Here is a 25,287-nt window from a genome sequence, read left to right as displayed (position 1 = left end):
GGTGCCATGGCAGATGGAAACTTGGCCGGATCACCAGACAATGATTCACTCAAGAAGCATAAAGATGTAATTTCATAGATGAGACTCTAAACTATGCATGGATGGCATCTAATAGAAGACAGTATCCCTGATGTGTGGAACTATGATTTGTGCTGCCCCAAATCATATTTTGGGATGGGCATCCAAGTTCCTTATAATCTTTCCTATATATTTTGGCTATTCTTCTGATACATAAATTAATGTTGTTGGTGTTGTTTAGATTTATTCCCTGCAGTTAACTAAAATGTTTCGGGCGGATCACAAAAGTTATAAAATGCATAATTAAATACAGTTCAAAACACTCTAAAATCAGAAATGATAAATGACCTTGTCTGAGCTATAACTGAACAAAAAGCTCTGACCTGGGTTGGAACCAATGCCATCTTGTAGAGGACCCTGTCCTGTATGAATATGTGTATGGATCGTCACCTTGCAGTGGTGAGTGGGCTTGCGTGTTCCAATGAACCCTGTGAGCAATGCCGTCGGGAGTCATGTACTCCCAGCGGGGTCATCCATGGCGGTAAGGTCAAGGGAGAGGAACCAGACAAAGAACGATCAAAGAAAGTCCTCAACGGCAGAACAAGCGGAGGATAACAATGTGTATGTTACAACGGCTGTGAAGGCAGATGAAGGCTGCAGCAGATAAAAGACTTCCAATCAACGTGGTATCCATGCCATTGGATCAAAGCCTTTTTCTATCAAGATTGTGTGTTGATCGTCGTGCACTGATCTCCCCACATAAAACAAATTCACGCACAGGCGTCTTCCAACCAAACCAAACCAAAAGTCCCATGGCGATTGGCGGATGGCAACGGGGGCAGGACTGTGAAATCCGGAAGCCGCTAGTCATGGACCAGCACATGGGCAGTGGATACAGACTCAGTAGTCCTGGCTCAAGGACCGAGGCAGTTGAGTTGTTCGGCAGCTGTATCCACGACTGAGCATTCCTATTCAGGATCCACTCTGCTCACCCCTTATGGGGAAGGTGCTAGAAAAGGTGCCCTAAATATAGTCTGCCTCATCCCTCTCCCTGACTGGATTACCGCGTCCAGTGGGGTCACCGCTTAGCAGTCGCAAAAGACAAATGAACTTTGGAACGTGGAATATACGGACATTGCTGGACAATACAGATAGTGAACGTCCTGAACGCAGAACTGCCATCATTGTGAGGGAGTTGAGATGTTTTGGTATTGACATAGCAGCACTCCAAGAAACTCGAAGAGCAGCTGTGGGACAATTGAAGGAAGAAAAAGGTGGTTACACCTTCTTCTGGAAAGGACTGCCTGAACAAGAACGACGAATACATGGAGTAGGCTTTCCTGGGGTATATGATTTGTCCTGGCCCAGAGCAGATTTTGGGGCGTGTACCCCCAGTTACTTATTTTTTCCTGTATGTTTTTGTCTGCTTTGTTTTTGGATAGATGCCCTCCCACGTGCTCTGCGCCCAGCAGACGCTCTGGGCCAGGCGGGACGCAGTGGCATCTGGCAGGGGACACCCTCCCCTTTCCTGGGGCATGTGATTTGTCCTGGCCCAGAGCAGATTTTGGGGTGTGTACCCCCATTTACTTATTTTTTTCTGTGTGTTTTTGTCCAGTTTGATTTTGCATAGATGCCCTCGTGAGTGCCTGGTGCCCAGCAGAAGCTCTGGGCCAGGCGGGACACAGTGGCATCTCATAGGGGACACCCTCCCCTTTCCTGAGGTATATGAATTGTCCTGGCCCAGAGCAGATTTTGGGGCGTGTACCCCCAGTTACTTATTTTGTCCTGTATCTATTTTCTGCTTTGGTTTTGGATAGATGCCCTCTCACGTGCCCTGCGCCCAGCAGAATCTCTGGGCCAGGCGGGACGCAGGGGCATCTCGTAGGGGACACCCTCCCCTTTCCTGGGGTATATGATTTGTCCTGGCCCAGAGCAGATTTTGGGGTGTGTACCCCCAGTTACTTATTTTTTATGATTTTATGACATCATTATGTATTTATGATAATATCGGAATCCTGATGATTTTCATTGTATAAATTTATTGTCAGTCTTGACGGGGAGAGTCTCCTGATTACAGCGATATATCATACAGGGTACCCCATTATTTATTTTGGGGTTCAGGGGCATTTTAAATTTGGCTTGACGTTGCTGTAACTGCCTACTTTTCTTCTTTGTTAGTGACTGAAATTTCACACAAATAAGGAACTGGGAACCGGGAACTAGGAACCAACTTCAGCGTCGTGCCAGTTTCTAATCTGCTGCCCTTCTTGTCTTCATGGCAAACTTAATGCTAGGGCTTGCCAACTTTCCCTTCTGCCTCTGCTCCGGTGCCTTGTGCACCACCCTGACACAAAGAAATCAAAGCGAGGGAAACCTTTCTTCTATCACTTCTTTTTTTCCTGTCAGAAGAAAATCGTGGGAGAGGGGGCTGGGAACTAATACGTGTACGCACGTGTGTGAGAGGACCCTTTGTTGTTTTCCAAACACGGCGACTGTTTCCGAGGGGTTTGTTTTTTCTGAAACACTCGAGAGGGTTAAAGTCTGGCTTGCTGGAGAGCCCAGGAGAGATGGGAGGCGGGGGGGGGGGATTGACAGTGGGGAATCCCCCCCTTTCTTCTCTTCTTCCCTCGGAGGGACTTTTGCTTTTGAAGGGCTGCAGGACAGGTAAGTTAAAAAAAATAAACCAAGAAAGGCCTTTGTGCAAAAGAAAGACGGAGATCTAGAAATTAGAGACACAGAAGGGGAGGGTGGATGGGGAAAAGCTGCATTCCTCCGCGACCCCCCCCCGACCCAAACACACACACACACAGACCCAGCCGGCGAGGGTGGTGGTATGGGGGTCCCCTTCCCCGGAAGAAGGGGCAGATAATTCGTGAAATGAAGGGGACAATATCCTAAAAAGATCAGAAAGTACCTTCCACGTAGATTTGAGCAATCACACGTTTTATAGGAACATGGGAAGCCGTCTTATGCGGGGGTCAGACCATTGGTCCCTGTCATTTTTTACATGCTGCTGTAAAATTTAGGGTATAATCCTTGTGGAGTTATGGTGCAAAAAGGCAGGAAAGATATCCAAAGGCCCTTACGGGGAAGCTCAGTGGCGGTGGAGCATCTGCGTCCCAGGTTCAACCCCCAATGGCATCTCCAGGCACAGCTGGGAGAGATGCCTTGCCTGAAACTCTGGAGAGCTGCTGCCAATCTGTGTAGACTCTACATGAATCTCTCCCAGCCCTGCCCGAAGATGCTACTGTGGACTGAACCTGGGACCTTCGGCAGGCAAAGCAGATGCTCTAGTCTACGCACTGAGCTACAGCCCTTCTCTAGAGGACTAGTAACTTATTATTATTATTATTATTATTATTATTATTATTATTATTATTGCATTTATATACCGGCCCATAGCTGAAGCTCTCTGGGCAGTTTACAACAATTAAAAACATTAAAAACAAATATACAACTTTAAAAAACACATTTTTAAACAGCAATTTAAAAATGCATGCTAAAATGCCTGGGAGAAGATGAAAGTCTTGACCTGGCACTGAAAAGATAACAGTGCTGGCGCCAGGCACACCTCGTCAAAGAGATCATTTCATAATCTGGGGGCCACCACTGAGAAGGCCCTCTCTCTTGTTGCCATATTCCTTAGTCCAAGTCAGACCATCTAGCTCAGTACTGATCCATCTGGCTCAGTGTATCGCTTACACTGACTGGCAGAGGCTGTCCAGGATTTCAGGCAGGAAATGTCTCCCAGCCCTAACTGGAGATGCTGTTGGGGATTGAACCTGGGACCTTCTGCATGCAAAGCAGGTGCTCTACTGCTGAGCAATGGCCAGTCCTCCTTTTCAACAATGGTCTACCTGGTGACCTGAAGGAGGAGTTTCATAATTCCCACTTAGTAATGGTAACCCTTATTCTGTCTAGTATTCCATTTACACAGTGTGGCTATAACTGTGTTCACTTGATGCTGTGCTGTTTGTTTTCAATGGCAGCCGTTAAATAAAATAAAAATGGTGGTGAGGGACAAAAAACGAAGTACTGGGTAAAATCTTTCCTAATATCCCTACTGGTTTTTGTAGGTGGCTTGTCTGGGTGAGAGAGGTGATGTGGAAGGGCCGTAGCTCAGTGGTAAAGCATTTGTCTTGCATGCAGAAAGTTAATCCTTGGCGTATCCAGGTAGGGCTAGGAGAGAGTCCCGTTAAAACCTTGGAGAGCCGCTGCAGACAATCCTGAGAGCTAGATGGTCCAATGGTCTGACTTTGAATAAGGCAGCTTCCTGTGTTCCTATGTAACTCCTTATATTCACGGCCAGGTCAATATTGGGTATATAGATTTTGCCCTGTCCACCAAGAGGTTTGGTCTTGTTCAGAACTAAAGGCGGTACCTTTGAAGGTCTTTCCTAGTTGGCATTTGTTCTCTCTCCCTCCTTCCCTCCTGTGCAATCCAGGGAAGGTACAGAGACAAGAGCATCCTCAAGATAACGTAACATGGATTGGTTACTCTCTGTCACATTAACTTTCCTTAACTCAACTGATCTGTTGGGTTATCCTGCCAGTTCCCTCAGCCTTTTCCTGCAGAGGGCTGTTCAGGAGGGCCTCCCCAACTTTTCTGAGAGAACATTTTGGGGAGTGCAGGAGGTATGAGGGGACATGAAAGGTTCCTTCTGTCGACTTCCTGAAATTAATGTACCCTAAAATTCATGTTGTTGTTTATAATATGTAATGATGGATGTATATCTCTGTTACCTTTCGGCACTTACTGGAGACCTTCCTCTTTCAACAAGCCTTTTAAGTTGAGACCTTATCCCAGTCCGTGTCTGTGTTGGAATCACTTTTTAATATGTTTTTAAACCTTCTTTTTTAAAAAATAGATGTTTTTAAACCTTTTTTTAAAATGATGTTTTTCAAGTTTTAAAAAAAGTTTTTAAAGATGTTTTGTTTTAATATATTTTAAAGTCTGTTTTTATGAAGTTTTAAAGTGTTTTTAGTCCTTTTGTTTGCCACCCTGGCCTCCTACTGGGTGGAAGGGCAGGATATAAATCAAATAATAAATAAATAAAATAAATAAGGGAACATAAACGTCTTTTCATAAACTTCCTTAAGTTATCCTAGAATCCCAGCTGGTGCTATTATTATTATTAATAATGATAATGATGGTGATGATGATGGAGGTATGAGGGGATATGAGAGTTTCCTTCTGTGAACTTCCTTAAGTTATTCTGGAATCCAAGCTGCTGCTGCTAGTATTGATACTTGTTAATATTGTTATAGGTAAAAATAATGTTCTTGACTCGCTCTGGTCAAATAAAGTTGCTGGATGGCAGTTTTAGAAGTAAAATATAAAAAGTTTATTAAAAAGGCACTCACAAGAAACAATTAGTAATGTGGGTGCGGTCGACAACCCACCTGCCTTTGTCTCCCACTATATATAGCCCTCAGGAAACAACTTACAGGAAGCTTTACAATAGGAACTCCAAATAAGGCAGTACTATACTACTTCACATTTTGATTGGCTAACTTCTAGCTTACAACAGTACAACATTCCCTGATCACGCTTCCGGCCATTCCCTGATTTCTCCTTTGGTCATACTTCTGGTCATGCACTGATCACTCCCTGAATGCGTGATCAGCTTACACTACTGAGACGGCGGATGTAGGGCATCCGTTGTAACATTGAGGTGCTAAGTCATAACAGTAGATAGTCCTCGAGTCATAATAGTAGATAGCCCTCAAGGAGGTGCTATACCGTTAAAGGAATTAACCCTTAACAATATTGTATTATATTATAATATATCATAGTGTGATATTAATATTATTATTAATAATAATGCTGGAGGTATGAGGGGACATGAGCATCCCCTTCAAAAACCTCCTTCAGTTAACCTATCTTAGAATGCAACGTTATCATCATCATCATATAAATAATATTGATATGTAACAAGATTCTATTGCATGTATGCTTCTTTTTCATATAGAAAGAATGTCCTCTTTGTGCAAACCTGTAAGAAGCCTCTGAGAATCCCCAAGTGACGCCCATCACATCTGCAGCAGGTCCAGCTGACTGGGCTGATCCGACCCACCAACTGAGGTGGCAGGGCTCGGGTCTTTCCTTCTTGCGCCTTTCCTAGAAAAGCAGGCAGTTGGATCAACCAGTTCTGGCTAGGGATTACCCCCCGTTGGATGGTAGCTGGCACTTTCAACTAGCACCAGAGGTGAAAATGGAGGAGCAGAACCTTGCGGGCCCTGAACTAGAACGGAGACTGGAAGTGGCGGGGAAAGCTCCCTTTGAGGGCCTACCTGAAGGCTTGTCGGCAAATCTGGGGCGGGGAAGGTCGTGCGAAGTGACAGACAAGGAGCTGCAACGTCCCGAGGAAGCCCACTGTCCAGAATTCTTGAGGGGGCTGGATTCCCCTCGGAGGGGATGGGGGAACCCACTTCTGCTGGGGAACACACCGCGGGACAATGTCAGAGCATTCCTCTCCTCTTTTGAGCAAATTGCTGAAGCCTGTCAGTGGCCCAGAGAAGAATGGGTGGGCCAGCTCCTGCCCTCACTGAGCAGAGACGTTGAGCAGGCCTTGGGCAGGCTGGAAACAGCAGACAGGGAGGATTATGGAAAAGTGAAGGCCGCCATCTTGCGGGAGGACATTAAGAGGATGGAGACCCTGCGCCAGCGCTTCAGGCAGTCCCGTTACCAGGAGGTTGAAGACCCACGAAGGGTTTACCAGCAGCTGCGGGAACTTTGCCACCAGTGGCTAAAGCCGGAGAGACGCACCAAGGATCAGATCCTGGATCTGCTAATCCTGGAGCAGTTCCTGGCCATCCTGCCTCACGATCTGCAGACCTGGGTCAGGGAAGAGGGCCCAGAGAATTGCACTCAAGCCGTAGCCCTGGTGGAAGATTTTCAGATCAGTCGTCAAAAAGCTGAGCCGTGGAAATGGCAGGTCAGCCTCGTTAACTCAGGGATATCCAGCATGGTGCCCCCAAGATGGACCCCAGCTCCCATCAGCCCCAACTAGCATGGCCAGTGGTTAGGGATGAATGGGAGTTGTAGTTCCCTGGTGCCTTTTATCTGTAAGGATATATCTGGGCTGCAAATGTTTTCTGTGTGATCTGCCGCTTGCATTTGAGCAAGGTGAGGGTCTGGTCTTCGTTGAACCCTGGGATCTGTTTGTGTTCCACTTTCTGTTTTGTGTCTTTGATGCTGCTCCATCTTGGGGTCTGCATCTCCTGTGATTTCGTTTTCCCTCGGTGTCCTGATGGCATGAACGGAAGCATTTACAGCACAGGCAGCCAACCCAGTGCCCTTCAGTTGCTGTTGAAACCCCAACTCGAATCTAATACTAGAACTCATGGACATCCAATGAAACTGAATGTTGGATGATTCCAGACAGACAAAAGGAAGAATGCACAGGACGTTCTTAAACTATGGCATTCGCTCCCACAAGAGGCAGTGATGGCCACCAACTTGGATGCCTTTAAAAGAGGGTTAGACAAATTCATGGAAGATAAGGCTATCAGTAGCTACTATCCATGCTGGCTACGTTCTCCCTCCACTGTCGGAGGCAGTATGCCTCTGAATACCGGTTGCTGGAGGTCACAAGCGGGAGGAGTGCTGTTGCCCTCATGTCCTGCTTGGGGGCTTCCCGTTGGGGCTTCTGGTTGGCTGCTGGGAGAACAGGACACTGGACTAGAATGGTCTTTGGTCTGATCCATCCGGGCTCTACCCTCTAAACTCCCATCATCCCTGACCATTGGCCATGCTGTCCAGGGTTGATGGGAGCTGGAGTCCAGCAGCAGCAGGAGGGCACCAGATTGGCTACCCCTCCTCTACAACCACTGTTTATTTTATTTATTTCTGATGTTCTTGCGTTGCCCTTGGGTACATCACAATCTATAACGGAATGCGTTCCCAGCCTCTGCTCCTTGCCGTTTCAGGTGCCGTTTCAGGAGGTCACCAGGAGGCCCCTCGAGCCACAGAAGACGTCATCAGACCCCTCTCGGAGCACTTGTCCCTACATGGCCACGACACAGAAATGTGACGGGGACACGGATTTGCTGGGTAATGCTTTATTTTTAAAATGTTTACTGGGTGAAACGTTTACAAGCAACGAAGACATAGGCATGTAAGAACAGAAGAAGAGCCTGCTGGATCAGGCCAGTGGCCCATGTAGTCCACTAGCCTGTTCTCACAGTGCCTAACCAGATGCCCCGCTGGGAAGCCTGCAAGCCAGGACCTGAATGCAAGAGCACTCTCCCCTCCTGCAGCAACTGGTATTCGAAAGCACACTGCCTCTGACTACGGAGGCGAAGCACAGCCATCATGGCTAGTAGCCACTGATAGCCTTACCCTCCATGAATCTGTCTGTGTAAAATCAAAAGGTACCCAAAAATATAAATGGATGAAAGTAAAAAAAATGTAAACGTATTGCCTTCAAGTCGATTCTGACTCATGGCGACCCTATGAATAGGGTTTTCATGAGGCTGAGAGGCAGTGACTGGCCCAAGATCACCCAGTGAGCTTTATGGCTATGTGGGGATTCGAACCCTGGTCTCCCAGGTTGTAGTCCAACACTAACCACTACACCACACTGGCTCTTGGATGAAAGTAGTAAGGTGTTTAAACAAAATTAAATTAAACAATGGACCCATCTGTCGGGAATGCTTTGATTTGGATTTCTGCATTGAGCAGGGGGTTGGACTTGATGGCCTTATAGGCCCCTTCCAACTCTACGTTTCTATGATTCTATGAAAATCCCAATTAAACAAAAATTTGGTGCTGTTTCAGCACAGGCTCAAATGGATCAGAGAGACCAATTCTCCTTTTTCTTGTTTTTAATTAGAATAAGGAGTCACCAGAATTTGCTCGTCTAGGGGTCCTGTTGGTGCTGCTGTCAGAGAGCTGTCATCCATCCAGACGCCCATTTTCAAAGGAATCTAAGGAGGCCCATTGCTATGTTTATATCTAAAAAGTTTGTATGTTAGGAAGAATGATCCCTGCATTCAAGAAGGCTTAGCCAGCATATTTTCTGCTTCTTCGGCCTAGGCATAGTGATCATCATGGCTTCTTGAAACTAAACTTTGGCTCATACAATATGCAGATCTGCTCCTTCTGTGCAGCACCCCAGAACCCAGAAAATAAGTCATAAAAGGAAATTAAGTCCTGTTGCCTTCTCTGACTGGCAGCAGCTCTCAGTGGTGGTGGCGTGTCTCATAGCTTAGGTCTTTCCCCATTGCCTGCTGTCTAATCCTTTTAACTGGTGATGCCGGGGATGGAGCCTGGGATCTTCTGCATGCAGAGCAGCTGCTCTGCCACTGAGTGATAGTGTGCCCATGGTCTCCTTCCTTCTGTCCCTCACAGCCAATGGGACGGCGTGCTCAAGCCACTCCAGTTCATCATTTCCTCCTGAGGGACAGGAAGTGGCCAAAGCTGGGCCGACCGAGGTACGTGGATGTCTTGCTAGGGGCAGGGGCTTGATTTGAGCCAGGTGAATAATCTAATGACAAAACAAGGAACAGACTACAAAAGAGCATGTGCAGAGTGCATTTCCTGCAGCACTGAGCAACCTTCATCCTCATTTTAGCTTGCTGCACCTGCCTAGGGGTGGAACAGGGGGTTGCAATTTAAGTTGTTTGATACAGATAAGTATTTTAGTTTTTGTGTATTTCTGCTTTTATCTGTTTTTAATTTCTTTTGGTTTTATTTTTTACTGTGTAAGTCACTGAGGCACTTGAGTGCAAAAATTTGACTAATTAATAATAAAAATAAATTTTAAAAATAATATTACTTAATCTGAAGTGTGGGTGTGATCTTGTGCCTGCATCCTTAAAAGCATTTCCCAAGGCGGCAGAACCTGAGTGGGGGGTATTTACCTATTTCAGGTCCCGGCAAGCTTCAGGGAGAAGGGTGTGCCTTTTGACAAGGCTGAGCCATCTCTGATGCATCCAGGCCAGAGGACCCTGTTCTGGCAAGTCAAAGAGGAGAATTGTGGGACTATGGGATCTTTGGGTAAGTAGTACCTCTTCTGCCTAGGGCAGGTGTGGGGAACCTTTGTCTCTTTAGCTGTTGCTGAACTGCAACTCCCATCAGCCCCAGTAAGCATGGCCAATAGCCAGAGATGATGGGAGTTGTAGTTCTGCAATGTCCGAAGGGCCAGAGGTTCCCCACACCTAGCCTAGGGCTTCAATCCTAACCTTGTTTATACAGAAGTAAGTCCCATTGAATTCAGTGGGGCTTCTTCCCAGTTCAACAGGGTTAGGTTTGCATCCTAAGCCCAGTAAACTCAACAAGCATCTCAGGCCACAATCCTAAACGTATTTACTAGGGGGCCAGCCCCGGTGGGGACTCGGTGGCACTTTTTGTTGTGTTAATGATAACCTTTTAATCCTTTTTGATTGCAAAACACGGTAAGTTTGTTCAGATGTGGTTTCCTTTTATGAGCTATGTGCACAATAATTCCTCCATGACAGGCCCTCCACCCTCCCTCACAGGACTATGGAGAGAGTATTTCTTCTAGTGTGGCTATTGCCGTCACGTGCTTGAGTGTGTAACCAGAAGGCGTGTTCCCTGTTCATAAGCTGACCTCGATATTACTTGTGTCTGTTTGTGAGTTGTTAGAAAAATTCAATAAAACATATTCTTTAAAAAATGCTGTTATTTATGGTAGAGAATGCAGGGTGAACATTTTGCAATCAGGGCCCCAAGACCCAATGCGGACCTCCAGTCCTCTCTGTCTGGCCCCCAGGACCAGGGCCGGATTAAGCTGAGGAGGGCCCCTAGGCTGATTGGTGTTTGGGCCCCCCTATCCCCATGCTTCACCTACCTTTCCGTTGTTTTTTGCGGCGCGCGCAGGTTTGCCATCAATCCAGGTGGCGACTGAGGTTTCCGTAAGGAGCTGAAGCCTCTGCCGCCATCTTTGTTGATGGCAGCAACGCGCGCGTGTAGCATGCATGCATGCCATCAGCCAAGATGGCGGCAGAGGCTTCAGCCCCTTAAGGAAACCTCGGCTGCCATCTTTATTGATGGCAAATCTGTGCGCCACAAAAAACAACAGAAAGGTAGGTAGAGCTCTGGGCCCTTAGGCTTCAGCCTACTAAGCCTAATGGATAATCCGGCCCTGCCCAGGACCCTCTCCAGGCCACGCCTCTCACTAGGCCTGTCCTGTGTTCCTCAAGCACTTGCTGACCAGTATTAATGATTGAGAGAGAGAGAAAGAGAGTGCTTAGACCTCTGACTGGTGCGCAGCTGAAATAGAGCCTACCTTATGAGTAAGTCAGAGCTGTTGTTCTGCCGTTAGGGAATGTGGCCTTGGGTTCCCCTCCTATTTTGAATGATGGATGGGTGGACTGCCTTGAAGTTGATTCCGACTTATGGCGACCCTATGAACAGGGTTTTCATAGTAAGCAGTACAGGAATACCCCGCATTAACGTACGCGATGGGTCCAGAGTGAGTACGTAAACCGAAAATGTACTTAAAGTGAAGCGCTACCTTTTTTCACTTGCGCCGCCACTGTGCCACCTCTCCTTTATGCGGAGTCTCAAAGCCCCCACTAAAGCCTCTGCTGCTGCGCTGCCGCGCCTCTCAGCTAATCGCAATCGTGCCTCCCAGCTGATTCGCGGCCGCGTCTCTTTCCACCCCCCACCGAAAGAACAGGCCACAACCAAAGGTTAAGTGTCCGTTCTTGAGAAGCAAATTACGTAAACAGGGGAATGGTGCTACTGTAAGTATGTCCATACTCGCGAGTGTCCGTAAGTGAAGGTCCGTATAGCGGGGTATTCCTGTATTCAGGAGTTTACCATTGCCTTCCTCTGAGGCTGAGGCAGTGACTGGCCCAAGGTCACCCAGTGAGCTTCATGGCTGGGTGGAGATTCAAACCCTGGTCTCCCAGGTCATATTTTGAATAGGCAGATAGAAATTAAAACATGCCCTCCTTGCGCAGGATAGCTATACAAGACTGCTGCTGGCAGGGGTAAGACTGTGCTGGGATCATCCGAGGGCAAGCTTTTTCCACCTGCCTTGCCCCCACACCCCTGCTCTTTCGGACATCTTTCTGGGGACTGCCCTTTGCGAGGAAGATGAATATATTTGGCTCTCAGGTTTTTTTCAATAAATGTTTCATTGTCTTAATTTCTTGTAATTTGTATGCCCCCCCCCTTATTTGTATTTTTGCATATTCTTTGTGAGCCACCTTGGGGGTCTTTTTGGCCAAAAGACAGCCTAGAAATAAACTATAACATAACATAACTTGCCTGGTATCCATATTCCAGCAGTGGGGATCCTCCGGCCTGCAGGCCAGTCTTGGCCCAGGCCCATAGGGCCGTTTTCCCCAACTCGCAGCAGCATCTCATGGGCAGGAGGGCATGGTTTAAACCTTTACTGGCTGTTCATGCAGCCAAACTGAGCATCTGATAAGTGGAGGTGGGGGTGGTTATATCCTGCTCAGTTCGGCAGGATTCCCCAGAAACCCCTTCCTGAATCAAGAAGGGAAGGGGAAAACCCCTTTGTTTTAGCAGCACCTTCCAAGGTGCTTTGAACTCCCAACTTTGGGACTTTGAAGCACGTTGCACCTGATGTCATTATGGCATCATGTGATGGCCTGTGAGATTGATCCTGGTAAGGATCTGGGCCATGGAGCCAAAATGGCTTCCCAGCTGTGTCATCTAACCACAACTCCATACTAATGAGTGGGTGTGCTGGTGGAGGAGAGATAGATTGCAGAAGGGAACATTTTTTTCCTACTCACGTGGCATGGAAATGCAGTGGGGGAATCATAGTGCTTTGCCCTTCCTCCACTAGTCTGCTTGGGAGAAGACATTTCCCCACCCCTGCTGCCTTTTTTTATTGGCTTTCCCTCCTCCACAACTAGCAGGGAAACAGAGGCTACCAGCTCAGGCTCTATTGTTATTATTGTTTTGCAGGCCAGTAACTTTTGTGGGCTCATTCAGCTTGTGATGCCCAGCAAAGGGCACGATCCATCCAAAATGAAGCACGTTTAAGGCCCATTGGTTACATTGGGAATAATTTGAGCATGTACTTTACAGCAGAATCTCATGCACGTTTACCCAGAAGTAAGTCTTGCTAATAGGCGTGTATCAAGACTGCAGTGTAAACTTTCCCATTTGAAATCAATAGGATATAAAAGATGTTTCATTTTGGCTAGACTGTGTCCTGTAAAAAATAAAAATGTGTCTCTGTGTTGACTATATGTATGCATGCATATGTCTATGTGTATATATGTGTGTGGGATATATATTTATATATATACACACACAGAGGGTGGTATTCAATGCTAGTCCTACTCAGAGTTGACCCATTGAAGTCATGACGAACTTAGATTCATTAATTTCACTGGGTCTGCTCTGGGTAGGGCTTAGTTGAATACAACTCATAAAATTTTGCACTTTTCCAGTATAATATTTATGAAGACAATCTGTTTAATTTTCTATTGTTCTTTTCAAGTTTATAGTTAATTTTTTTTAAAGGGGGGCATTCATTCATTGGCAATCACTTGTGGCTGAGTAAGATCGTCTTCCAGGGTAAGGTCTTTAACAGTGGGTCCGTAAGTGAATGTGGAGGCCAATTCTGGATCCACACAGCCTCCCACAGTGAGGACATAGGTTTCCAGATGGAAGATGGTCACGATGAGGATTTGCTTGATACACCTTCCGCTTAGCTCGTTTGTCCCTTTCGCCCTGTACTCGTGCTTCTTCAAAGTCCATAGCACCTTTGATAATGGCCGACCTCCAATTGGGACACTCATGGGCCAAGCCTTCCCAGTTCTTGATGCTCATGTCACATTTTTTAAAATTAGCTTTGGAAACATCTTTAAACCTCTTTTGCTGTCCACCGATAAAAGGGGGGGCAGAAAAATGTTGAAAAGAAAATGAATTTGTTTGTTGATTAACTGTTCATTTTTCTGTATATCCTGAAAAATAAAAGATAATTATAAAAAAAGAAAAAAAGAAAATGAATTTGTGAAGTGCCCCCAAAAATCTAAAAACTATGAATATTACTTGGATGCAAATTATGCAAATAATAATTCTGTTTCTCTCTCTATCCCAAGAGGGGCTTCTGATTCCCAAGCTTGACCTTGCCTTCCATCCGGAAAAAGGGGGGAAGATGTTCTTCCAGGACTCAGATACAGGTGAAGGAGGCTGGTAAAATCTACTTGGTGTTTGAGAAGTACTCTGTGCAGGGCCTGCACCAACACCTGACATTCTCGGGCAACTGCCAGGGCCCCTGCGCTATGGCCAGGGCCACTGCTGATGCCTGTATACCAGGTGCTAGGAATCGCAACTGAGGACAGTGCTGTCGTGCTCAGGCCCTGCTTGTGGGCTTCCCGGAGGCATGTGGTTGAACAGGTGCTGGCCTAGATGGGCTTTTGGCTTGATCCAGCAGGGCTCTTTTTTATATTCTTATGACCCAAAGTTCTACAGCAGACTCCCCTTGGGAATATGTAGAGGAAGCCGGCAGATATAATTAAGATCCCTGTAGACATAATTGTTAAGTGCGAATCACTTAAGCAGAGCTGTGATATTATAGAAGTTCATCTGTTAAACTAATTGTGGAAGGAGCGACAGTGTTTGTTAACTTGGCCAAGTCATCAGGTTGTTGTTAAGTGACGAGATTAATTGGAGTCCTTCGGCTAGGAGATGTTTAGGACTCCAAGTAAAGTCATAATTAGTATTAATTCCCTCTGCAGAAAAATAGTATGGGGGACATCAAATATACAAGTAATGGGAAGAGCGACTGGCCCTCTTGGGCTCTGTGGAGTCTGGATGAGGAGGGCTGTAATTAGCAGTTACACGTGGTTTACCGATGAGGAAGCAATTAGGGATTTGAAGTCTGTTTACTAGTAATGCCCCAGAGAGCTAATATTACAGATCTATTTTTTTGTTTTGTTAAAGGGGCAGGTGCCAAAGTAATTTAGATAATACCATAGCTCCTGTAATTTTTAGTTAAATAGTAGTGATGATTATCTATCTGACAACTGGGACACTTCCTTAGATTTGATCGTGTAAAGTAGCTTTAAAAAAAACAACCTAGTAAGTTGCGTTCATAGCGTGTTGTTTTCATTTATAGGCTTTCTTGACATTTTTTTAATTGGAAAAATATTCTTCCACCCTAAATTGATGGAGTTCTGATTTAGCATGCTTGACTTAATTTAGTATTTTTTTTTAAGTGTTAATTTTAACTCAAGCCCATCCTGGCATGCTGGCAAAGACTTCTGTCTGAAACAGGCTGCTGCCAGCCTTTGCCAACCTGGTGTCTTCTAGATGTTTTGGGCTACAACTTCTATCATCCCCAGCCAGCACATCTCCAGATAGGGCTGGGAATGTCCCCTTCCCTGAAACTCTGGAAAGCTGATGTCAGTCAGTGCAGAAAATATAGGGCTAGATGGACCAATATTCTGGTGAAGTAGAAGGCAGCTTGGTAGGAGATGAGACCTTCCACATGCAAAGCATGATACAAAGACAGTGTCTTCTCTGTGGTTGCACCCCAATTATGGAGCTCTGTCCCTAGGAATGATTGCCTGGTGCTGTCTTTGCTTCTTCTTTTTAACAAATTGGGTGAAGTATGTCCTGCTTGCCAGAGCTTTTGATGTATATCAGGGAGATTCCTATAACCCTAATAAAGTGTGACTGACAAACTAGCCCCTCTCAGGCTAGGCTGAATGTGGAAAAATTCATGCTTTACTCTTTATTGCACTGGGTTGATGCTGAGCAGATTGAACCAGGATTGACGGTTCCAGTGAAGGTTGATGCATAGGCCAGAATTTGGCATGGTATGCATGAGCCGTGATTGGATCTCCTGATTAACCCCTTCCCAAATCCAAATAAATAGGAGGCAAATAAAGAAAGGCCATTTCTTTGAAATATTACAGGATTTTGCTCAGAAACCCCAAGCACAATGTGATTTTGACCCTGGCATGCTCTGCAAGCATTTAAAATTATTTCGCTCCCTCTACTGTGTACCTTCCAAGGATGTGGTGAGCTTCACCATTTGAAGTTCTGGATGTTACTAGCAGACCCTGCAAAAAAAAAAAATTAAATTAAACAATCAGAAAGATAAGTGATTAAAAATCAGTGTAGGTATTGTTACAGTAGTTTGCCATTTATCATTTTTTTTTTATACATAGAGTTTTTTGTTCTTTTAAAAATATATATATTGAAAAATGTATCACGATACAACGTAGGACCACAGGAAGCTGCCTTACATCGAGTCAGACCATTGGTCCATCTAGCTCAGTATTGTCTACACTGACTGGCAGCTACTCTCAGGGTTTCACACAGTGTTTCAGATAGAGCACATTTCTCAGCCCTATCTGAGATTGAACCGGGGACCTTCTGTATGCAAGGATGATGCCCTTCCACTGAGCCCTTCCCCTAAAATAATTAGCCAAGTAAATAACCAAGCTTTCCCCATGGACGGCTTGAAAGTTGCTGATGGTCTTGATGGACCACAATGATTTTCCTGCCTGTTGTAGCAATTGGAATGCACTGTGCTAGATGCTGTATGATTTTTAATGGTATTTTTATTGCTTCTTTTATTGTGTTTGTTAACATATGTCAAGAACAGAAACCCTCTCTCCAAAAATATTGTGCTGAATTTCATCCCTGGCTAATCTGCAGCGATATATCCGTTTCTCTGCTAGCGGTGCTTGGTATGTTCTGGGATGCCAGCACTGAATGAGAAATCCCTCTTTATATTTTTCCAAACACGTATAATCTCCACTCAAGGTGCATTCAACAATTGTACCAGAAGAGTCTTTATGTCACATGTTCTTACTTCGCCACCTAAGATAGTGAGCAGGGCCAAAGCACAAGATCACAGAGGCGTAGCAAGACGGTATTCCAGAAAAGTCTGACCGTGTCACATTCCTTCCAAAAGGGAAAAAATGTGTGTCCCATGTTGTGCATTCTTTCCTGCAGAGAGGTGAGAGGGTATGATTTATGTGATGCAGTCTCACAGGAGTAAAGTGCGGCTGTCAAGGTCCATAGGTCCCAGACCAGGGCCAGTGTCCTTGTTGGCGGAGCCGATGCCAAACAACCAGGGTAAAACCAATCCTGCAAAGTAGTACTACTGCCACCACTCTTTAAGGCCACTCCAACCTGGGTCAGGAGAATTCCTGAGTTGTACACTGAGTGCCCTTCGTCATTAACTAGATCAAAGGCTAAAAAACAGACTCTGTCCCTTGAGCCCCAAAGTCTCAAAAGTCACTTAGTACCAGTTAGCTGAACAACTAGGACTGAATTTAGAACGAAACTCTCATCCAATAAACTACACTAGATTATAAGAGGTAGAAGGAGGCAATGGTAAGCCCCCTCTGAATGAAAACCCTATTCATAGGGTCGCCATAAGTTGGGATCAACTTGAAGGCAGTCCATTTCCATTTAAAAATACAGCAGCATAAAATAAGAATGCTCATAGCAGTGAAAATATACAGATAACAAGATGTTAAGAAATAGCACAGTGCACTTAAGGGAAGTGACAGAACAAGGACAGAAAAATAACAGCGTTAACTTGCCTACTCTAATACAAACCGCTTTAGAGGATTTGTCCCCACTGAACTAGCAAGTAGCAATAGGGTCTTCACAGACGTTGGCATCCAAGAACCCAAATCATTTTTATAGGAAAGGCCTAGCAACAGCCAGGCAAATTCCGTGACCAATCAGAAGGGCATTTGGCTGGAACCTTCTAGGCCACGGTGTACATGCCATCTCACCACCAAGGTATGTGATTCCAATTAGCAAAGCCACCATAACGGCCTTGAAATGCAGCTCGTATCAGAGATAACACGGGTGAAAAGGATGAGCTTACAACCAATTAATTAGAAAAACTTAGGAAAAAATTCTTTCGCGCAGGCTAGCTCCTTACCCAGAAGTCTGGGCACAGAGCCATTTTCTGAACCAAGAAATCCTTTCTTGACATCAGCAATTAGTTACTTTCGGCACAGCCTCTCTATTTTTCCCCGTGATAGTTTTACGGTGAGATTGGGACCATGTTAACTCTGACTCCTGGGCAGAGCAATTCTAAGTATAGGAAGCCGGTGGAATTTACGGCCGCTTAAATTAAGCCAGAGTATGCTACCCCTATTCCAGACTCTGTTCAGGAGCAGGGCTACTGCCGGCTGAGCTGGCCTAAGGCTGGCAGAGGGAACCCAAGCCTTTAAAACAGAGTTTGACAGCTTGAGTTGTATATTCTGTTTTGTTTCTGTAATTAATTAATTAATTAATGCTGGCTTACTGCTAACAAGATGTTAAACCAGGCCTTGTTGACCACATACTGTATGTATTTCTGCTCTACTGCTGAAAAGTAACAAAAAGCAAATATCAGTAAAAAGAGGAGTTTGACTTACACCACCCTTTTTGCCAGCGTCAAGTTCCACTTGGTTGCCAGGTCACGGGACAGAGCTGAAAGAGTTTTGGGATAGCTGTAAGTCTCTCCTTGCCACATTCCGCAACCGCCGTGCCCTCAGAACTCCCCTTGTTTTGAACTTATGCTGGCGTAAATTCTGCTGGCTTACATTCTGCCACCTGAACCAGCACAGCACAGCTCAGCTGAGTTGAGGAACTTACACCGACTTATCCCTGGCTGAGCCAGGATCAGCAAATTACACCGGCTCAGCTGGGATAGCCCAAGATCCGAGCATCCCAAATTTGCTTATCCCAGTAGACTTTGGATTTAGATTGCACTGTGAGAGGAACTTCTAGATCTGCTTGCTTCATGTTTGTTCATATATAATTTAACACAGCAAATATTTATTTATTTATTTAAAAATGTGTTTTTGTGGTTCTCCCCTACCTGCAGGTAAGAGAAGAGGGATCAAGGTGGAGAATTCTCATCAAGGAGAAACAGAGCCAGAAGATGAATCCCAGGGGAATGTTTCTCTGGTTGCTGACGTTCCAGGGCAGAAGTGTGAGTCCAAAGGACACCAGGAAGCAAATGAATGCAGTGATCATCCGAAAGCTCCCCTTAGTGAAAGCACAAAGCACTTTGGGATGGAAAAGCCCATCTCCTCAAATTATGGGAGGAATGACCAGTACAAATTGGGACTTGTTAAGATGAATGCCGAAGAGAGCCCTTACGAGTGCCCTGTGTGTGGGGAAAGCTTCCAGCAAGAATTTTACCTTGCTGAACACCAGAGAATGCATATGGGAGAGGAACCATATGAATGGTCTGAGAGACAGAAGCCCTTTCCCCAGCGAGAGCTCTGGGTTAGTCATCAGAGCGACCCTAGGGAAGAGAAGCCTTATGAATGTCCCGAGTGCGGGAAAAGGTTCAGTTACAGAGCAACCTTGATGAGACATCAGAGAGTCCACACTGAAGAAAAACCACATAAATGTTCTCACTGTGGGAAAAGCTTCAGCCAGAGAACAAATCTGATGAGTCATCTGCGAATCCATACAGGAGAGAGGCCGTATCAATGCTCCCAGTGTGGGAAAGGCTTCAGGTGGCAACTACATTTGAAGAGGCATCAGAAAATACATACAGGAGAGAAGCCACATGAATGCCCTGACTGTGGGAAAAGCTTCTCTCGGAGAGATACGTTAATAAATCACCGGAGAACCCATACAGGGGAGAAGCCATATGAATGCCCCGATTGTGGGAGAAACTTCAACCATCCTTGTAACTTGATTGAACATCAGAAAACACACACAGGAGAGAAACCACATGAATGTCCTGAGTGTGGAAAAAACTTCTCCCGGCGTGATACACTGATCAAACATCAGAGAACCCACACAGGGGAGAAGCCTTATGAATGCCCTGAGTGTGGGAAAAGCTTCAATCATCCATGTAGGTTGATTGACCATCAGAAAATCCATACAGGAGAGAAACCACATGAATGCCCTGAATGTGGGAAAAACTTTTCTCGGCGAGATACATTGATCAAACATCAAAGAACTCACGCAGAGGAGAAACCTTATGAATGCCCTGAGTGTGGAAAAACCTTCATTCAGAAAAAGGCATTCATTAGACATCAAATCATTCATTTAGGACATAAATCTGGTTAGTTTTCTTGAAAAGTGCCACAGTCTATTAAAAAAGGTGTGTGTGTGTTAATTTCATCTTGCTTCACAGCAGAGAACCTACAGCTTTTTTTGTGCCAAAAAAGTAAAACAAGACATTTTAAAGAGGATTGAAGAGGTAAGAAAGAATTTAGATAAAAGGCTGATGACAACTGGAAAAAATAGCAAAAATAGGATCAAATACATTACTTGATCAACCAGGAAGTTTAAAGTAATAAATCGTAAAAAAAGAGAACTTGGACAAACCTTTTCAGTTGTTGGGGAAAAAATTAAAAATGAGAAGAAACATGATGTTATACATAATAATCTAGAGGATATAGACAATCTGTTATAAAAATAATGTAAACATCAGGGATTTAACGGATGGAGTTGGAAGCAAGTTTATTTAGAAGAGTTCTTTGCATATTGCATTGGTTTATCAGCTACAATTGATAGGAATTGATGGATTCTGGGTTTTTTTAATTAATAGCTGTTATTCAAAAAAACAAATAAGGCTTCCCAAATTACAGGCGGGCCCCGCTTATTTGGCAGGTTCCGTTCCGGACTGCCGCCGAAAAGCGGAAACCGCTGAAAAGTGAAACCCATTGATGATAATCGTGTGCGTTGCTCAAAAATGGCGCACAACGAGCAAAAACCGCTGTAAAAGTGGAACAAGCGCCCTAAAGCGGGGACTTTCCCTAATTGAAAGTCACCGCATTAGCAGAACGCCACAAGGCGAAGCGCCGTAAAGCGGGGCCCACCTGTATTTTAGTTGAGTCTCAAAACTGGTTATCTGCATTCTAGACTCCATTATGGAACATCTAGGCTTGATGAGTCGAAAGTGTTTTTAAGGACCTTTCCACAATTACTCTTTAAAAAGAGTGATTTTTTTCTATTGAAAACGGTATACAAAGAAAGGATTTCATGTAAGCTGCATATGTTTATTAAATAAACAAAACAGACAGTCATTATCAAGTCTGTAGAAGTAAGATTCAGAAGAGATCCAAACTGATTAAGTTAATGAGAATCAAAAATCCAGAATAGGAAGGCATTTGCCGCTCAGGAGGATGACTTAGACAGGAAAAGAGTGTTAACATTTAATAAGGTATCAGGCAAAACAATCCTTTGTTTGTGTTATGCCAGGACTGGAGATCAGTGACCACCATACTGAATGCCTGGGCAGGGCGAGAGCGGAGGGGAAAACTCGCAACCAGAGAAAAGCTAAAGTATGTAAAGAGGATCGATACACCCACCAATCAGGGACTGCGTCAGGGGTCCTGCCCACACACAGAGCCAGTCAATGCACTCACAACAGTGGGGACACATCCCCTCCATCATCATAACCACCACCAAAGATGATGCGAGTGCCCCCACCCCACCAGCCCTAGTGGCACAACCAAAAGGGACCCGCTACAGCCAATCCACAGCCTCTCTTCCAGGCAAGGGTTCGAATCCTCTTATGCTCCTCACAATCACAGTGCAGTGCAGTGGTTAGAGTGTTGGATTAGACTCTGGGAAACCAGAGTTCAAATCCCCATGAGGCCTTAAAACTCATTCGGTGTCTTTGGGCCAGCCACTGTCTCTCAGTCTAACCTACCTCACAGGGTTATGAAGATAATATGGAGAGTGAGAAGCCACAGTGGGCTGCTTGAAGGAAATGTGGGTTATAAACAAAAAGGGGAGGAAGGATAAGAGAAAGAACATGGCACTCCATTACTCCCGGGAAGGAGCCTGCAGAGAGAGCACACAGGTCTCCGGAGACAAGGGTTCAAGACCCACAGGGGGAGGGACAGACTTCTGACAAGCAACCAAGGGCAGGGGCCAGGGACACGTAACAAGAGCAACCACAAAGACACACGCGACAGCAACTGCCAGTGGCTCATTCCATGGTGTAGAGAGATGGGAGCCTGAACCACATGAGTGAAAAGGACCTCATGTTTGGCATACTGGCAAAAGAGAAGAAGTCATGTCAGGAACATAAGGCTGGATCTGACCAGAAACTAATCTAGTCCAACAGCCTGTTATCACAGCAGCCAACCAGATGTTGGGACAGTCTGCCCAAAGTCCTTCACACAGTATGTAAAACTGGGATTTGCTCCCACAGGAGGCAGTGATGGCCACCAACTTGGGTGGCCTTAAAAGAGGACTAGACAAATTGCTAGAGGATAACGCTCTCAATGGCTACTAGCCACGATGGTTATGTGTAATGCCTTCACTGTCGGAGACGGTATGTGCGTGCGAAAACCAGTTGCTGGGAACTGCAAGCGAAGAGAAGGGCTCTTGTGCTGTTGGGGGGCTTCCCCTGGGGCATCTGGCTGGCCACTAGGAGAGCCGGATGCTGGACTAGATGGGCTTTTGGCCTGGTCCAGCAGGCAGACGCTTATGCTCTCTTGTCATGGAGACCCTTTGAGAAGAGACGATACACGCTTTTTCCACAAGCTTTTCATTCTGTTTATACATTGGTTTTGTGATTGTAGCACCGTGATTGGTCTATATAGCATTTTGCCCCGTGTTCATCTCGGGCTCCAAACTGGCTTGTTTTAGCTTAAATAAATAAACTTGTCTGACTGGCTCTTTATTAATTGCTTTTCACTAGTGGGGGGAGTCCTCAACTCTGGAAAAACACAAAAGTAGCATTAGCTCTTAAAACCTACTAAAGATCTGAAACAGTGGAATCCTACAGATCAGCCAACCCCAACTGGATGCCCTCCAGATGTTTTGGAGTGCAGCTCTCATGAGGTCTGCTGCCTGGGGCTGATGGGAGTTGTAATCCAAAACCTCGGGAGGGCAGAGCTTGGAAGATTACTTTTTAAAAGTAATAAATGGCAGGAAGTAATAAATGACAGTTACAATTACATGGCCCAAAAAAGTAGTAATTACCATTACAATTGCTCTGAAAGTAACTGATTATTTTTCTCAAAAGTAATCACTGCAATTACATTTCAGTTACTTATTTTGAAAAACATCTACAATGTGCTGGCCTTGGCTGCTGCCCATCGAAGTAGCCTAAAACAACATTAAAAGTAAACACGTACAGAGGTAGTAGAATAATTCTTTTTATCCATAAGATAGCAATGGTGGTCTCTCCAGGAGGTGGGGAGGGAGGCAGAGGCCACTACTCAGATCTTTGCATGTCAAACCAAGCCAGCAAGCACAATCTCTCTCACTTAACCACTTCCTAGACCCTGCCCTGCCACCAACTAAGGGACACTCACCCAAGCAAACTTTTCCCCTCAGATGCAAAAAAGTTAAAATACTGCAAATGCAGCACAGGAGCCAGAGAGGGTTGTGGAGGCCACTTTGTGTGCCAAGTGCAAACACAGTATTCACACACACACACGTCATCTTTCACCTCCCCAGTTCTTTATCTCCATTCGGCTGCTGCCTCCTCCTTTATCCATGTTCTTGCCCTCTGGCTCCTTTTCCCCTCCCCTCCATTCTTCACCACCATTTTTTAAAACAATTGTTTTCTCCACTCCACCCCGTCTCACTCTCCACCTCCTCCCTCTTCGCCTCCTACCCACCCACAGAGCACGAGGGAAGAGCGACACTGCACAGAAGCCCAGTTTGAGGCACATGATTTTCATCCTCAAATCAGAGGAGCAGAACACTTCCCTGCTTTCCCCCCAAGTAATGCCCCAAAGTAATGCTGGAAACATTACAATTACTCCACAGAAGTAATAAAATTACTCCTAGTTCTATTACAACCAAAATGTAAAGGAATTACCCACTCGTTCCTCAAAAACAATGAATTACAACTAATTCATTACTTGTAATGAATTACTTGCACGCTCTGCAGGAGGGCAGCAGGCAGGGGAAGTCTGCCATCGATCATTTTCTCTTCAAACATTGGTTAAAAGATCTTGGCGTATACACAAGCGGAAAGAGTCAACAGTGTGCCCCGGGAGCACATGAATACGCATACATAGGATGGCGTCCAAGGTGAGTCCTACTTAGAGTGGGCCCACTGAAGTAACTGGGCAAGACTAATTAGGTTCATGAGTTTCAATGGGAATACCCCAAATAGGACTTAGGTGAATATCATCCAAGGAGAACAGGACAGAAACAAACAGTATAGGGAAAGTCCTGAGCATTACTGCAAAAATAGGAATGCCTGTGGCTCAGTGGCAGAGGCTCTGCCTTGCAAGCAGAAGGTTCCCAGTATCTCCAGGTAGGGCTGGGAGAGATTCCTGCCTGAAACTTTGGCGAACCACTGCCAGTCCGTGCCGACAGTAAATGGACCAGTGGCCTGGCTCCATATCAGGCAGCTCCTGTCCCTATATCTAAAAACGCCAATGTCACTATACATGCGGGACGTCCCAGCTCAACGTTCTGTTTCCCCAGGTCAGGAAGGCTGGAGCTTAGAAATGTGGGTCCAGCAACAACACAGCTGAGGCTGGCAGTTTACAGAGGAGCTTGAAGCAGTCAGCCAGACCCCAATCTGAGTACATGCTCCCACCTACCTGAAACCGTAGATCTCCATCTGAGGCTCTTCTCCAGGCTTGGGGGGTAGCGATGAGGGAGAGGGCCTTTTCAGTTGTGGCTCCCCATCTATGGAATGCGCTCCCCAGTGAGGTCTACCTGGTGCCTTCACCGACACCTTTGGGCACCAGGTAAAGATTTGCATTTTCCACCAGGCATTTGATAGACAGAGATGATGTTTTGTTATGAGTGTGCTGCCAAAGCCTGTGGCTGTAGGGGGGAGGTGTTCTGATTTTATGGTATATTTGCATTTTTAACAGTATTGTAAGTTGCTTGGAGAGCATGGCTACTAGCCATGATGGCTATGCTCAGTGTCCATAGTCAGCAGCAGTATGCTTCTGAAATACCAGTTGCTGGAAACAGCAGGAGGGGAGAGTGTTCTTGCACTCAGGTCCCATTAGGGCATCTGCTTGGCCACTGTGAGAACAGGATGCTAGCCTAGATGGCCACTGGCCCGATCCAGCTGCCAGGTTCTTATGTTCTTAAGTGACTAACAAGTCTAACAGATGATGATGCGCTTCCCCCCCCCCTCCTGAGTAGACTCACGTACAGCTAGCCGACCAGCTCACTAGCTGCCCTGGATCTTCTTCCTGGTTTGCGGTCTCCTCTCCGTCTGTGGCCCAGAAGTCTGAGAGCTAGCCAGGAAACCAAGCAGCTGTGGCAACTTCCAGTCCTGGGGCAAGGATGTCCAGATCCAACAGCGACTCGGGGTCACTGGCGGTGTGGAGATCTGCTGGGGAGCCTGCAGCCCCAGCAGAGGCTGGATGGCCAGCTTCCATGACC

The 25,287-nt window shown here is 45.7% G+C and overlaps 1 protein-coding gene across 1 annotated transcript; it reads left to right on the top strand.

Annotated features, from left to right (window-relative positions):
* The first annotated feature begins 2,557 nt into the window (after positions 1–2,557).
* Positions 2,558–22,573, top strand: LOC133381222 (zinc finger protein 436-like). The gene is made up of 7 exons (XM_061620006.1): positions 2,558–2,682; positions 5,990–6,955; positions 7,950–8,073; positions 9,373–9,455; positions 9,894–10,020; positions 14,076–14,156; positions 18,824–22,573. The coding sequence occupies exons 2-7, from the start codon at positions 6,233–6,235 to the stop codon at positions 20,026–20,028; spliced, it is 2,343 nt and encodes a 780-aa protein (XP_061475990.1). The 5' UTR covers positions 2,558–2,682; positions 5,990–6,232; the 3' UTR covers positions 20,029–22,573.
* The last annotated feature ends 2,714 nt before the right edge of the window (positions 22,574–25,287 follow it).

This window comes from Rhineura floridana, chromosome 3 (assembly GCF_030035675.1).
Source record: "Rhineura floridana isolate rRhiFlo1 chromosome 3, rRhiFlo1.hap2, whole genome shotgun sequence".
Classification (NCBI taxonomy): Eukaryota; Metazoa; Chordata; class Lepidosauria; order Squamata; family Rhineuridae; genus Rhineura; species Rhineura floridana.
This window is presented reverse-complemented; position numbering and strand designations above follow the sequence as displayed.

What these genes read in the sequence shown, in the direction of transcription:
- LOC133381222 (XM_061620006.1), top strand. Translation starts at nt 6,233, where the DNA reads ATGGAGGAGCAGAACCTTGCGGGCCCTGAACTAGAACGGAGACTGGAA. An exon ending in CTGAGCCGTGGAAATGGCAG is followed by an intron (nt 6,956 to 7,949) that starts GTCAGCCTCGTT and finishes TTGCCGTTTCAG; the next exon opens with GTGCCGTTTCAGGAGGTCAC. An exon ending in TGGGACTATGGGATCTTTGG is followed by an intron (nt 10,021 to 14,075) that starts GTAAGTAGTACC and finishes CTCTATCCCAAG; the next exon opens with AGGGGCTTCTGATTCCCAAG.